The following is a 14,415-nucleotide window of genomic DNA, read 5'->3' as shown; positions in this document are numbered from 1 at the left end:
TTTCTGTCACAGGACCTTTGTTTGCATTTCAAATTGCCTAGCTAGCTACTACTCATCATTGACTATGACTATGTCACGTCCAACCCCTTAGAAAAGATCAGGCCCTGGTACACACTCTAGAGCCCCCTCGACTGTGCTTTTCAGAGCACTCACTTCAGCCATAACTACATATTTGTGTGATTATTATATCTACCATCTTTCTGCTATCAGACTGTAAGCTCCATGAAGCCATAGGCTACATATGTGTTTACCAGGGCCAGCTTCAGAGGCGTTGTGACCCAGGCAAGTGCACAGGGCTCCAGGTGTGGAAGGGCCCTGTGCTGGATTTAAGGCTCTGCTATTACCTTCTTGAAATTCTTAATAATTTTATCTTTGAAGACGCCTGGGTGGCTCAGTGGTTGAGCATCTGCCTTCGGCTCAGGGCGTGATCCCAGGGTCCTGGGATCGAGTCCTACATTGGGCTCCTTGCAGGGAGCCTGCTTTCTCCCTCTGCCTGTATCTCTGCCTCTCTCTGTGTCTCTCATAAATAAATAAATAATCTTTTTAAAAAATTTTATCTTTTCCACGTGTGTTTTGTAAAGGAAGGCTTATGGGACAGTTGTGCACACACATAAACAGGTCACTGGGATTTGCGTGTCCCCTGCTCCTTGCCACATAGAGTGTGTGACGCAGCATAAGCACAGGATTCCAGTGGGCCCGCCACGCACAGCAGTTCTGGGACATTCTCATGTCACATCAACAAGCACAAGGACAGCAGCTGCTCTGAGACACCACATTCTCCCTTCAAACCACACTTGCTTCAAACACAGGAGGCTGGGAACCGTTCTGAGAAACATGCCTGAATAGGAAACCTACCATATGCCTTCTTACTCCTGTACCTTAGCCCACTGCACACCCTGAAATGATGACAGAAGACAGGCGGCAGAGATAGCACCTCCTTCCCCACTCTTCCTCACTTGTCACCAAGCAGGGAGTAGAGAAGCCAGGAGTAGAGAAGCCTGGAAGAATGTGCCACACCGAGAAGCAAGAGCAAACCAGCTGAGCTTGTTGTGTGCAGCACTGCCACTGCTCTGGCAACAGTGACATACGTCTGTGCCCACGGGTGACAAAGTACAAACTGTATCCTCTCAGTGATTCCAGATATGCGCCAAATGCCCTGAATTTGCATTTTAAGCCAACATTGCACAATTTAAAGATGAATGGCAAAATTCATGGAATAATATAAATGTTTAATTTCCCTTTACTCTCTTTTTTTTGCCACAACCATGGCAAACAAACAAAAACTAAAGCCTGCTGAGGCGAGAGACATCAGAAGAAAGGGAAAAGCTTTATATTTTAATGTTTTTTTTTAAAAAAGATTTTATTTATTTATTTGACACAGACAGTGCACAAGCAGGCAGAGTCAACATGGGGCTCGATCTCAGGACCCTGAGATCATGATCTGAGCCAAAGGCAGATGCTTAACTGACTGAGCCACCCAGGCGTCCCTATTTTAACGCTTTTAATAGCATTTTTTCCTGCATTTTGAACCAGGGGGTCCCACATCTGTTTGCGCTGGGCGCTGCGGGTTATGTGGCCGGCCCTGGATTTGCTCCCGTTGTTTCTCTAGTGGGTAAGCACAGGCGCCTGGCACAAATGAGTTCTCAACAAATATTAAGAATGAACGGATGGGTGGAATTTATCCAATCAGCCAGTAAGCCCTTTTACAATCACTTCGGAGAGGGAGGGATCGGGTAAACGGGGAGTCCCTGGCAGATGGTCAGCAGCTGATGTAGTGAGCAAGCATCAGGTGCCTTCAGGAGAGAAACAAGAGAGAAGCCTTGGACCGGACTTTGAGAAGTTCCAACACTTAATGGGAGGACCGAGGAGGAGGATCTTGCAAAAGACACTGAGAAAGAATGGCTGGAGGCCAAGGGACAGCCAAAAGCAGGGTGAAAAGGAGGGGTGTCACAGAAAACAAGGAAAAGGCACAAAAGGTCTGATGTGGCTCTGGTATATTCTGGTACATTTTATGGGCTCTCAACTGCTTCCGTCTTCCAGACCCTGTCTCCTGCCCTCCCCCTTACATGGAAGGTGTGCCATCAAAGAGCCAAACTGCTTTCCATCAGGCAAGTCCCCATCCCAGCCAGCTGCATGTGCAGCAGACAAAAGCTGTGCCAGCCTTCCCACCTGCAAAATGTCACAGAGGTCCTGGCAGATGGAGGCCATGTAATCCGTTCTCTCAAACAGCCGCTTTTGGTCAAACTCCCACCGAGCTTCTCTCCCTGAAGCTTCAATCTTGGCCCGGGTATCAAAATAGGCCTTTTTCCACATGTGCAGGACATTCCTGGCCTCCAAGGTTTTGTGCTGGGCGCTGGCTCGATTTTCTCTGTGAAGAAAAGGAGAGGCAGCGATGGGGACAGGTGGAGCTTCAGTGTGTCCCAGCCGCACACCACGAGGTGAGGCGGACTCCTCACCAAGGAGCAGGGCTCACCTGGTCTCACAACCTCGGGGACAGCTTACCGGCCGGGCTGCTGCTCTGCCCCACTTTGCAAGGGCACAACACCCCTGCGCATCTGCAAGGCCAGGGATTGCAAATCACCCCTCAGGCTGACCTCCGCCGCAGCTGCCTACTCAACCCGTGAGCTGAGGCTCCCCAAGAAGCTGTCTGCCTGAGCTGGAAAGGGAACAGGCGGCCCTGGGCTCCAGGCCAGAAGGCCAAAGAGTGAAGAGATAATACCAAGGTTTCGGTACCTATTTCACTTGCATAGATTTTTTTTTAAGATTTTATTTATTTATTCATGAGACACACACACAGAGAGGCAGAGACACAGGCAGAGGGAGAAGCAGGCTCCCCACAGGGAGCCCGAAGCAGGACTTGATCCCAGGACCCCAGGATCATGACCTGAGCTGAAGGCAGACGCTCAACCACTGTGCCACCCAGGTGCCCGATTTTTTTTTTTTAAGAAAGTGAAGATCTACAACTCCTTTCACATTTGATCCCAGAGGCTCTCCCATCTCAGGGCACCAGGGTCCAGACCTGGGACTTGGTCTCTCCAGGATAACTAAGGAAAACGGTCCTGATTAAAATAAAATAACCTACAGGGCACCTGAGTGTCTCAGTCAGTTGAATATCAGATTCTTGGTTATGGCTCAGGTCATGATCTCAGGGTCCTGGGATTGAGCCCCACTTCAGGGTTCCTGCTCAGCAGGGAGTCTGCTTCTCCCTCTACCCCTCCTCCCCCACTCACACACACTCTCTCTCACTCTCTCTAAAATAAATAATATTTTTAAATTAAATTAAATAAAATAACCTATAAATCCACACAACAGGGTATTACTTGGCCATAAAGAGGAAGGAAGCACTGACCCTTGCTCCAACACCATTGAACTTTGAAAACATGATGCTGAGTGAAAGAACCCCATCATAAAAGACCCCATGTTGGATGACTCCATGGCATAGGCAAATCTACAGAGGTAGAAAGTAGATCTGTGGTTGCCCAGGGCCAGGTTAGTCGGAAACACCAGAGATGACAGCTAAAGAGTATGGGGTTTCTTTTTGAATTGAAGAAAATATTCTACAATCGATTATGGTGATGGACACATGACTCTGAATACCATCAAGGAGTCACTGAATTATACATCATAAATGGGTGAACTGTATGGTGCCTGAATCATGTTTCAATAAAGCTGTTTAAGATCTTTTTTTTAAGTAGGTGCCACACCCATTGTAGAGCCCAGTGTGGGGCTCAAACAACCCTGAGACCAAAACCTGAGCTGAGATTAAGACCTAGATGCTTCACTGACTGAACCACTCCGACACCCCAAAAGCTATTTAAGATCTTAAAGAAAAAAACATAAAGCGTCGTTACTTCTTACTTGAACAAAGTGCGCAGATTGACCACTTTGCAGACTCTTTCAGCAATTTCCCAGGCAATCCGTTCCATGAGTGGGATCATTCTTTCATCTTTATTGTAGTGTCGGGAGATAATCCACACCATCCTCAGTGCACTCATCATGGAGGGGATTGTCTCCAAGACGACGTGAAAGCTGGATCCATGGGTTATATTCTAACAGAAGAGAGCAAGTGACCTTAGCCTTGGGGTCAAGAAGTTTCATAAAAGCAACATATACACAGGAAATTTCACTCTCCCTAAGTCAAAAAAAAAAACATATATGCTTCTTATGGGAGGAAGTGTTTCACCACCAAAAGACATTTGAAAAAAAAAAAAAGACATTTGAAATAGGTCTGGAGGCATGGATGTGGAAAGACAGATAAGATTTACAAATGATACAGTGTCCCTCTTCGTCTCTCACTACTGTCTTCGGGGTAAATGAAAGTAAATAAAGCAATTTGCACAAGTATGAGTGTGTGTGAGTATACATATAGGTAAAGAGAGAGTAAGAAAAAGAAATATACAGAAAAAGAATACATATGTGTATCTATTGAGTATACATATACATGCCCGGTACACATTATATGCAGCAGATTGTATTTTCCAAATGCAGCCACAACAACATCTTGACTGTGTCCCCTCACCATTAAGAGATGGCATCATCTTCTCCACCCCCTCAAATCTACACAGACTGTCAACTTCCTTAGTCAGTAAAATATGGCAGAGGTAATGCTGTACCACTTCTGAGCACAGCCCTTAGCTAGCCTGCTTCTGGTCTCTTGGAAGCCAGCCACCAGGTAAGAAGTGTGACTGTCCTGTTACCCTAAAGCCACCAGACTTGAGACATCCAAACCACATGGAGAAATCCTGGGGGATGAGATACCACATGGAGAGAAAGAGACCAAGGAGCAAGCAGGTACCAGCTATGTGGCCAAAGAAGCCATTTGGAAGTGGGTCTTGAAGCCCGGTCACCCAAGCTGTTGTACCTGGAGCCAAGATGAACTGCCTGGCTAAGTTCTCCCCAAATTCCTGACCCACAAAACAGGAAAACAAAGAAAATATTTGTCATCAAGAAAGTGAAAAAGCCCACAGGCTAGGATAGTGCAAATCACATATCTGATAAGGATCTTGTATTCAAACAAAAAAATTTTATTTAACTCCTGAATCAACAAATCAAAAATAGGGAAAAGATTAAAACAGACATTTTATCAAAAATATGTGAATGGCCCAAGAAGCCCATGAAAAAAGTGTTCAGCCTCATTAGTTATTGGGGAATGTAAGTCAAAATCCCAATGAGACAGTTTATTTTGCATAAAAGATGAACGCTTGCACTTACAGAAAATACCTAGAATGGGCAAAATCATAGAGACAGAGAATGGAATAGAGGTCACCAGGGGTACCAGGAGAGGGGAATACTTAGGTCAGGGGTTCATAATTTATGTTAGAGGTGACGAAATGCTTACTTACAGGTGTTGAGGATGGGTGCCCAACATCGTGTGTGTGCGCGCTCGCGTGTGTATAGTGCAACTAAACTACCCACTTACACACAGTTAAAATAATCCATGTCACATGCATGCTACCACAGTTGCTTAAATGCTGAATTTAAAAAGGGACCTGGGCAGCCCAGGTGGCGCAGCGGTTTAGCACCTCCTTCAGCCCAGGGCGTGATCCTGGAGACCCGGGATTGAGTCCCACGTCAGGCTCCCTGCATGGATCCTGCTTCTCCCTCTGCCTGTGTCTCTGCTCTCTCTCTCTCTCTGTATCTCTCATGAATAAATAAATAAAATCTTTAAAAAAGGGGGGGGGGTCCCTGGGTGGCGCAGTGGTTTAGCGCCTGCCTTTGGCCCAGGGCGCGATCCTGGAGATCCGGGATGGAATCCCACGTAGGGCTCCCAGTGCATGGAGCCTGCTTCTCCCTCTGCCTATGTCTCTGCCTCTCTCTCTCTCTCACTGTGTGCCTATCATATAAAATATAAAATAAAATAAAATAAAATAAAATAAAATAAAATAAAATAAAATAAAATATAAAATAAAATAAAATAAAATAAAATATTAAAAAAAAAAAAAAGGAAACTAAATCCATGTGAGATCTAAGTCGCGGAGCTGACTTTCCAAAGTGCAGTATGCCCAGAGTACCTTGAAATGGCGCTCCACGGTGGACAGGAACCGCACATTGTCTGAGGCCTCCATGTGGAGCTTGAATAACTCTGTTAAGACCGGCTGCAGGTTAGCCACAAGCATAGAATCAGACTCCCTGATCACATCCAAGACTTTCCTGACCTTTGGAAGTTTTGTTTGCTCGTGGAGTGCACTCAGGGTTGCGTTTCTTTCCCGCCAGAACTCAATTTCGGCCAGAGGACCATTACCCTGAGAGAAGGTGACATGAACATACAAACTGTCACCATTGGCATGGCATGAACACCTGTGGTTGCTTCTACAGCATCCCTCCCTCTCTTCCCAGCTGCTCCAAATAGGAACCAATCCATGCACTTGACCCAGAATGGTCCAATCAGAGTGAATCTCAGGACTCTGGCTCAGAATATTGAACAAAGACACTCTGCCTTTCTCCAGACAATGTGATGTGGAGATGAACAAGTTGCCACCATGAAGGACAGCAGCCTGAGGAGGAAGCCCCCACAGAGAGGAGGGTGGAAATGAGATGAGGGATTCCGAGAGAAACACAGCAGAAACAAACCATACCTGAAATCAGCCCCGCCTCTGGACTTTTCAGTTATGTGAACCAACAAATTGTCTCTTGTTTAAGCCAGCTGAATTAGGTTTCCTGTTTTGGGCAGCCCCAGCATCCTGACTGACATACAGTATTATTTTTGTCAATCCAGGGTATGATCTGGCAACATGCTAACATCAGAAAGCCCAAGAATGACAGCTTGGATATGTTGGCTTTGATCTTTTAAGGAGGTCACAAAACAGTAAGAAAAGAAGTTGGATCAAAGAGATTCCCAGACTCCTGGCTCTTTCTCCAGTGGCCAGCGTGAACTGTCAGGGAATCTGCAAAGGCATCGCCTGAGTTACCTGAGGAGTCTTTTTCAGCTGGCCCTCGACAGTGGCAGATATCAGATTTAACCAGTTTATCACACACTGCTCTAAGATTTCAACGACTTCCGGGTTGGCGGCCAGCTCAGACACCTCTCTCTTTAAGCTGATGCTTGGCATTTCTAACTTGATCTCACCTAGTAGAACAGAAATGGTCGGTTAGCCACTAGTTTGGAGGAAATGATTACAGACAATAGTGTTCAAGTGAATCAGATGGTTCTTTTCTCCAGACATCAGTACAGTGAGATCTAATAGATCCCCCATCCTGATCTATCTATATTTCATTTCCTCCCATTAGAATGCAACTAAACATTGTCATGTTCAAGAATGATTACACATTAAAACAAAAGACTCCTGGACTCTTAACTTGCCTTCTTAAAGGAAATGCATCATGCTTCACTAGACGGGAGCAAAAGGAAGCCTTACCTTCAAGTTGCTGCATTGTTCCTTGAATACTGTTTGCAAACTTCTGAACGTTCATTAAAAATTCATCTCGTATTGACTGAATGCTGTGATATGCTTCCCCGGGCATGTTGGGTAGATCCACTTCATGCTCACAAGACTCAGAGATTTCCGCAGATGTAAATCCCATGGACGCGTGCTGATTGAAGGACAGACCTGGCAGGAAAACCTGAAACAAATCCCACAGTGTTCAAGGTCACGCACTTACACTGCCTCTGGCTTCGAATATTCTGTCAGAGGAGGCACAGATATAACTACAAAGTGGAAACTACTCAAGCCTGAAGCACAGACCTGAAGACAGATCAACTGACCTAAAATGATCCCAGGATAAGAATTGAGGCAAGCCTGAGGAGACTACCCAGGAAATAATACTGCATTTCTGTGGCTGCCATCGGCCCCCAGGCTGCTGGGTCTGTTACTATGGCACCAACAAGAGGAGAACCAGGTGTTATCGACTTGGCTCAGCACCGGGCTAGTTCATGTGAGGGTTAAAATAAAGAAGGGGATGGGGCACCTGGCTGGCTCAGTCCATAGAGCATGCAACTCTTGATCTCGGGGTTGTGAGTTCAAGCCCCACGCTGGGCATAGAGATTACTTAAATAAATAAAAATCTAGGGGCACCTAGGTGGCTCAGTGGTTGAGCATCTGCCTTTTGCTCAGGTCGTGATCCTGGGGTCCTGGGATCGAGTCCTGCATCGGGCTCTCCTCTGCCTGTGTCTCTGCCTCTCTCTCTGTCTCTCATGAATAAATAAATAAAATCTTTAAGAAAAAGAACCCACAATATTTGACCCCTGGTTTCACAGCCTGGATTCTGCTGACCACACACTCACAGTGACATCCAACATGTCCTCTCCCCAACAGAACATCTTCTTGGCTCCACCTACCTCCCATTCCCTCCCCTGATTGAACTCCAGTCTCGACAACCATTCCCCCTCCAGACTCTTCCACAGCCTCCTATTGGTCTATTCTTCCCTTCAGTTTTTTGCCTCCCTCCCCAACTCCCATGGTACAATTTTCACACAACAGCCAGAGGAACGATGCAAACTAGCTCATGTTATTCCCCTACCAAAAACCTACCCTCCTTTCTAAACTTCTCCACTCTTCTCCAGCTGCACTGACCCTCCTTCTGCTCCTGGACCAAGCTATGTCTGCTCCTGCCTCAGGACTCTTGGGCATGCTATCCTTTCTGCCCAGGATGTTCTCCACCCCCTGCACCCCAGATCTTCACATGTCTGATTCAGGTCTCGGCTCAATGTCACAACCTCAGAGGGGTCTCTCTTGACTACCTCAGCCCCACCCTGTGACACTTCCCTAGTAACTTATCATTAGCAGAATTAATATGTTCATGAATGGGTTTTTTTAATTGTTTGTCTATCAGACATCACCTCCTCAGTGAGGCCATCCCTTACCACCACTTCCTGCACTCACAAACACACACACCTGTGCATGCACACAGTCCATTTCTATCACATTACTAGGGTCTATATAACCTATGCCACTTGCTGCCACCTGATTATTTTCCAGCTTATGAACCTGTGTTTCATGTCTTTCCCCCTAGAGCACAGAGATCAGCTCCTAGAGCACAGAAATCTAGTCCATGTCAATTGCTGCTTTACCCCTCAGGGTACCCAGTGGCACCTGGGACCTAAGAGCTGTTGGACACTCCTTCTTTGTGGAGTAAATGAATCAGATGGCCTGAATCTTACAAAATCCAGTTACCTGACACATGATATTCTTCAGAAAATGAAGCATATTCGCATTGATAATTCCATACTCCAGAGTCTTAGGCATGATCTCCATGGCTTCCTTCATGTCTGTAGCTTCAGAGATCATCTCTGCATGGGAAAAGATTCAGAGGATGAGTCGCATGGGGAGGTGGCAGGCAGTGAACTCTTCCAAGTGTCCAGGAATCTGCTCCTTCTTCCCGAGTAGCTACCCAGGAACGTTTCAGGCACAGACTCAAAATTATGCTGATGTTGGGGCACCTGGATGGTTTAGTGGTTGAGCTTCTGCCTTTGGCTCAGGTCATGATACTGTGGTCCTGGGATCAAGTCCCACATCAGGCTCCCTGCAGGGAGTCTGCTTCTCCCTCTGCCTATGTCTCTGCCTCTCTCTCCCTGTCTGTGTCTTTCATGAATAAATAAGTAAAATCTTGGAGGATCCCTGGGTGGCTCAGCGGTTTGGCACCTGCCTTTGGCCCAGGGTGTGATCCTGGAGACCCAGGATCGAGTCCCACATCAGGCTCCCTACATGGAGACTGCTTCTCCCTCTGCTTGTGTGTCTCTCTCTCTGTCTATCATGAATAAATAAAAACTAAGTAAAATCTTTTTAAAAAATTATTCTGATGTCTATACAGATGAATCCTTTGGCCCGAGTGATGTAAGCTGAGTGCTGTGGTCCCCGGGGCCCCCACAAACAGCGCTGCATAGCTGCACCACCCAGCAGACCTGGCCTCAGCGTTTACAACCAGACAAGGATAGACACAGTTGTGTTTTCTAGAAATGTTTGCTGGGTTCCTTGCTTTGCCTGAGTCCCCACTCCCGGCAACACCTGCCCAATTCATTGCCAGAGTCCCTTCTGAGTCAGGAATATTTTTAAAGACAGATTTGGTAACAGCCTACTCTGTGGCCGGGTTTTATTTTACATGTCTTTATTCCACCCGACCAAACATTGATGAGCACAGTAGACATTTTGAAGGTCACTTGGGCTCTTCCCTTAGCTTCCTTGGGAAATAAAATAGAAATGCCACAAACATATCAACCAAGGCAGTTATTTCACTGGCTTCGGACCCACCTCTGTGTCAACCTTATTCTGTCTTCAATACGCTTCTGTATATCAAACTCTTCTTTACTCAAATAAATTTGTTTCAAAGGGAAAGTACATAAGAACCCAGGATGCAAAAGAAAGAGCCTGATCTCCAAATGCCTGGATGGCTCAGGGGTTGAGCGTCTGCCTTCAGCTCAGGGCGTGATCCAGGGATCCGGGATCAAGTCCCACGTCGGGCTCCCTGCATGGAGCCTTCTTCTCCTCCCTCTGCCCGTGTCTCTCATGAATTAATAAAATCTTTTAAAAATAAAGACAACTTATCTAACATATATTGTTGATTCGTTAACTCTGAACTCAGCTGGCACAATAACTCACACCTGAACTAAGTTCATCTAATATGTCTGCGTCATCTGTGAGAAAAGTCACAGCCTCCTTGTGCTCAGGAACGCTGGACAGTGCTTCAGTACTATGCTGGAGGCCATTTTAGTGAAATCACCAACAAAAAGCACAAAAAATGTGAAAATCATGGCACTGAAGAGACCACATTAAGGACAGTTGTTTACAGTACAAGAGTTAAAATGCATCCCTGTGTTTGCTCTTGGGAACACACACATTCAGTGACTCAAATGTTTCCCCACTAAGAGGCAGGCACCCCGGCTGGCTCAGTTGGTAGAGTATGCAATGCTTGATCCCCAGGTCATGAGTTCAAGCCCCATGTTGGGTGTGAAGATTACTTAAAAATAAAATCTTCTTTGAAGGGGCACCTGCACCCCAATGTTTATAGCAACAGTGTCCAAAAGAGCCAAAATAGGGAAAGAGCCCAAGTGTCCATCGATAGATGAATGGATACAGAAGATGTGGTATATATACAATGAAACACTACTCAACCATCAAAAAGAATGAAATCTTGCAATGAAATTCCTCTAACTAGAGGGTATTATGCTAAGTGGAATAAGTCAATCAGAGAAAGACAATTATATGGTTCACTCATACGTGGAATTTAAGAAACAAAACAGATGAACATAAGGAAGGGGAAGAAAAATAAAATAAGATGAAAAACTGAGAGGCAGGCAAACCATAAGAGATGCTGAACTCTAGGAAATAAACTGAGGATTGCTGGAGGGGACGAGAATGGGGGGATGGGGTAACTGGGTGATGGGCATTAAGGAGGGCATGGGATGTAATGAGCACTGGGTGTTATATGCGACTGATGAGTCACTAAATTCTACCCTTAAAACTAAATAAATAAATAGATAAATAAAATCTTTAAAAAGTCCAATGTTTCCCCATCCTATGCATATCCACAAATGACCTCAAGGCATTGCAAGCATTGATTTGGGGGTTATGAAAATATGTGAGTAGGTGCATTTGGAAATATGGAACCCCCAAATAATGAGGATTGCCTGTCCTGAAAAAAAACGTTGTATTCTCAAGAAAGTGTAAAAATTATTAATCACACAGATGCACAGCCATGTGCATATACAGCCACCCTCATGCACACACACAGAATATACCTTTTGTGTTTCTGAGAAAATACACCACATTCTGGTCCAGAAACTCCTCAGGAACAGGAGTACATAGCACATTGAGATAGGTCTTTTCCACAATGTGCCTCACGGTTCTCTGAAATGTGGGGACAAGAAACTGTTAGGCTGAGAGATGCCCACTCACCCAGACGACCTAACGTTCAAGCACACCTGAGCCCTCCTCTCTGCGCCTTCTCATCTCCCTGGCTGACAACGGGCCCTAGCAGACCACACACACACACACACACACACACACATACGTGCACGCTCGCACGTGCACGCAACAACACACCCAGACTTGAGTGCTCAGCCCGACTCCTATTAACTGGCCAACGCAGCCACATTTGAATCAGCAGACCTGGGAAAAGTCTAGATGGAGCTTTCCTAGGCTGTAAATTGCAACAAATAGGCTTGAATTTGCTTTCAGGAGTGGGGTATATCCATGAAGCAGTTCAAAGGAATTTCATTTAGGCCAGGCTAGTTGCTTATGTCCTGGCTTTAAACTCCACCACTGGGATTTGTGAAGTAGAAGGTTACCTCAGCAGGCCTAGGTTGCCCAAACCCTGCCTGTTCCAAAGGCTTTCAAGCTGGTCCTTAGCCAGCTCCTGGGTGATAACTTCTGTTTTTGGAACAGCTTGCCTGATGTGTCTCTGTATGCCTGGGGCCTTGGGTCATGCCAGGTCTTACACTAGCAATGTGATCAATGGTCAATGCTTGTTTTTGTTTGCCTGGGGCCTTGGTCACACGATATCAGTTTGGCTTCCAAAAGGCTAGAGACTGAACCCAGGAGAAACTCTGGAAAGCAAGGCTTGGGTGAGATTCCCGGACTGAGAAAACTTCCTGTGTGTTCTTGCACACAGTCACCAAGAGAACCAACATGTCCATGCCAGCCTCGGGGAGCTTGGTTCCCTCCTTCCCCCAGACTCTGCCATACGTTTTCTTTGTTGAATCCACTCTGCATCCTCTGACGGAAATAAACTATAACCACAAGTATAAAAGTTCTTCTGGGTCCTGTGAGTCATTCTAGCAAATCATTCCATCCGAGGGTAGCTGTGGGGACTCCCGACATAGGATCCTTCCATCTCTCTGCCTTGCATGAACTATCAGTTACCCAGACTCAGCGGAGGGGAGGAAATTCCCATTATCCCACCAAGGGGGAGACAGAGCCCAGCGTACCTTGACAGGGAGGTCTTCAAAAGTCTCTTTGTCCACTTCTTCGTTCTCTATGCCAAGTATAGGCGGATACGTGGAATTGTTTCTCAGCTGCATATTCTTAGCTGCAAAACATTATTCAATGTGCAAAATGAAATGATCAGAAAAGTAGATTTCTTACCATCAAGAGCAGGCCTGCATCTTGTACAACAGCATATTTCAATCCTATAGGCATGTTATCAAAAAGCAACACATATGTTTTCCACAAATGAATCCTGTCATAGCCTTGATGTACGTTATAATGTGTATGTGTGCATGTGTGCATGTCCCAGCTACCACATGCAATGAGTGACTTTCCTGAGATTTTTACCTAAGAGGGAGTTTTATCACAAGAACAAGAATTATAGCTCACATATTAGCATTTATTCTATTTTCTCTATAAAACTCAAAACTTGTGGGGGATTAAAAGAAAAGTAACCTAAGTAAAATGAATACATATATCTCTCAAGTCTCCTGTTACCGATACAGATCTGTAAACCTCGGAACCTGCTGGTCCTAGGCCCAAGAGTTACTGACAAATCCAGTGATCACAGAGAAGGGAGAGCTTTCCCAAAAACAGTTCGGCTTTTACTGCAAAAGGTGCCATACAAAGCCAGTGTGGCTTTGGAATCAAATCAGTGTGCGGGGTCTACTGGTCTCCTCCTGGTTTTCTCACCCATAAAATGGAGACAATAACATCTAGTGGTCAGACTCCAGATGATTTGATTATGGTGTGGCTCGGTGCCTGGCACACACACTGACTGGCAGAGGAAATAGTCTGTAGCCAGCAGTACCAACATCATTAGAGCACCCCCAACAGCCTGTTGCCAAAAACACACTTAGAAATGCACCAAGTGAATGCAGCGCCACTAAACTGTCCACCTAGAAGTCGTTCCAATTGTTAAGTTTTATGTTATGTATATTTTACCACAATAAGAAAAAATACACTTAAATATAGACTTGGAAGTAACATTAATTTGCTTTGCCCAGAAGACTTCCCTGATCTTTTTCTCCAAGCAGTCTCCTTCCACAGAGGTCTTTCTTGTCTAGAGGTTCATCACTGTGTCTTCATGAATCCCCACAGTTAAGTATGGCTGTGGCCCATACCCACCATCCGTCTTATCAAAACCCAACTTAGGGGCACCTAGGTGCCTGAGTGGTTGTGTGGCTCAGGTCGTGATCCCAGAGTCCTGGGATCAAGTTCCACATTCCCTGTAGGGAGCCTACTTCTCCCTCTGCCTATGTCTCTTCCTCTCTCTGTGTGTCTCTTATGAATAAATAAAATATTAAAAAAAAACTTAACTAGCCTTCCTGAGAACAGGCAGCCTGTGTTTCTGATCTCAGCGTCCTGGCCCTGCAATCTGTACTACAGAGGGGAGGACATTTTGGTTAAAAACAAATACTTCTGAGAAGATAAGGATGACTAGCAGAGACACAGCCCATTGCCAAAGCCCCTTTCCCTCTGATTTTCAAATCAGTATCTTGTGAAAGTGATATGTCTAATCTACATGTTTCGTTCCTGTAAGGGCAGAAGTATCATG

At 45.6% G+C, this 14,415-nt stretch overlaps 1 protein-coding gene across 3 annotated transcripts in view; it reads right to left on the bottom strand.

Annotated features, from left to right (window-relative positions):
* The window catches only part of DNAH10 (dynein axonemal heavy chain 10), a 133,203-nt gene that overhangs the window by 112,830 nt on the left and 5,958 nt on the right, over positions 1 to 14,415 (bottom strand). For all 3 annotated transcript variants that reach the window (XM_055322253.1, XM_055322254.1, XM_055322257.1), the window contains exons 3-10: positions 12,860 to 12,960; positions 11,672 to 11,780; positions 9,111 to 9,226; positions 7,356 to 7,560; positions 6,909 to 7,066; positions 6,012 to 6,242; positions 3,859 to 4,049; positions 2,170 to 2,368 (exon numbers count right to left, since the gene is read on the bottom strand). In XM_055322253.1, coding sequence (XP_055178228.1) covers positions 2,170 to 2,368; positions 3,859 to 4,049; positions 6,012 to 6,242; positions 6,909 to 7,066; positions 7,356 to 7,560; positions 9,111 to 9,226; positions 11,672 to 11,780; positions 12,860 to 12,960 — 1,310 coding nt within the window. The remainder of the gene's footprint in view (positions 1 to 2,169; positions 2,369 to 3,858; positions 4,050 to 6,011; positions 6,243 to 6,908; positions 7,067 to 7,355; positions 7,561 to 9,110; positions 9,227 to 11,671; positions 11,781 to 12,859; positions 12,961 to 14,415) is intronic.

Source organism: Nyctereutes procyonoides, unplaced genomic scaffold, assembly GCF_905146905.1.
Source record: "Nyctereutes procyonoides isolate TBG_1078 unplaced genomic scaffold, NYPRO_anot_genome, whole genome shotgun sequence".
NCBI lineage: Eukaryota > Metazoa > Chordata > Mammalia > Carnivora > Canidae > Nyctereutes > Nyctereutes procyonoides.
The sequence above is the reverse complement of the archived record's forward strand: the minus strand, read 5'-3'. Positions and strand labels throughout refer to the sequence as shown.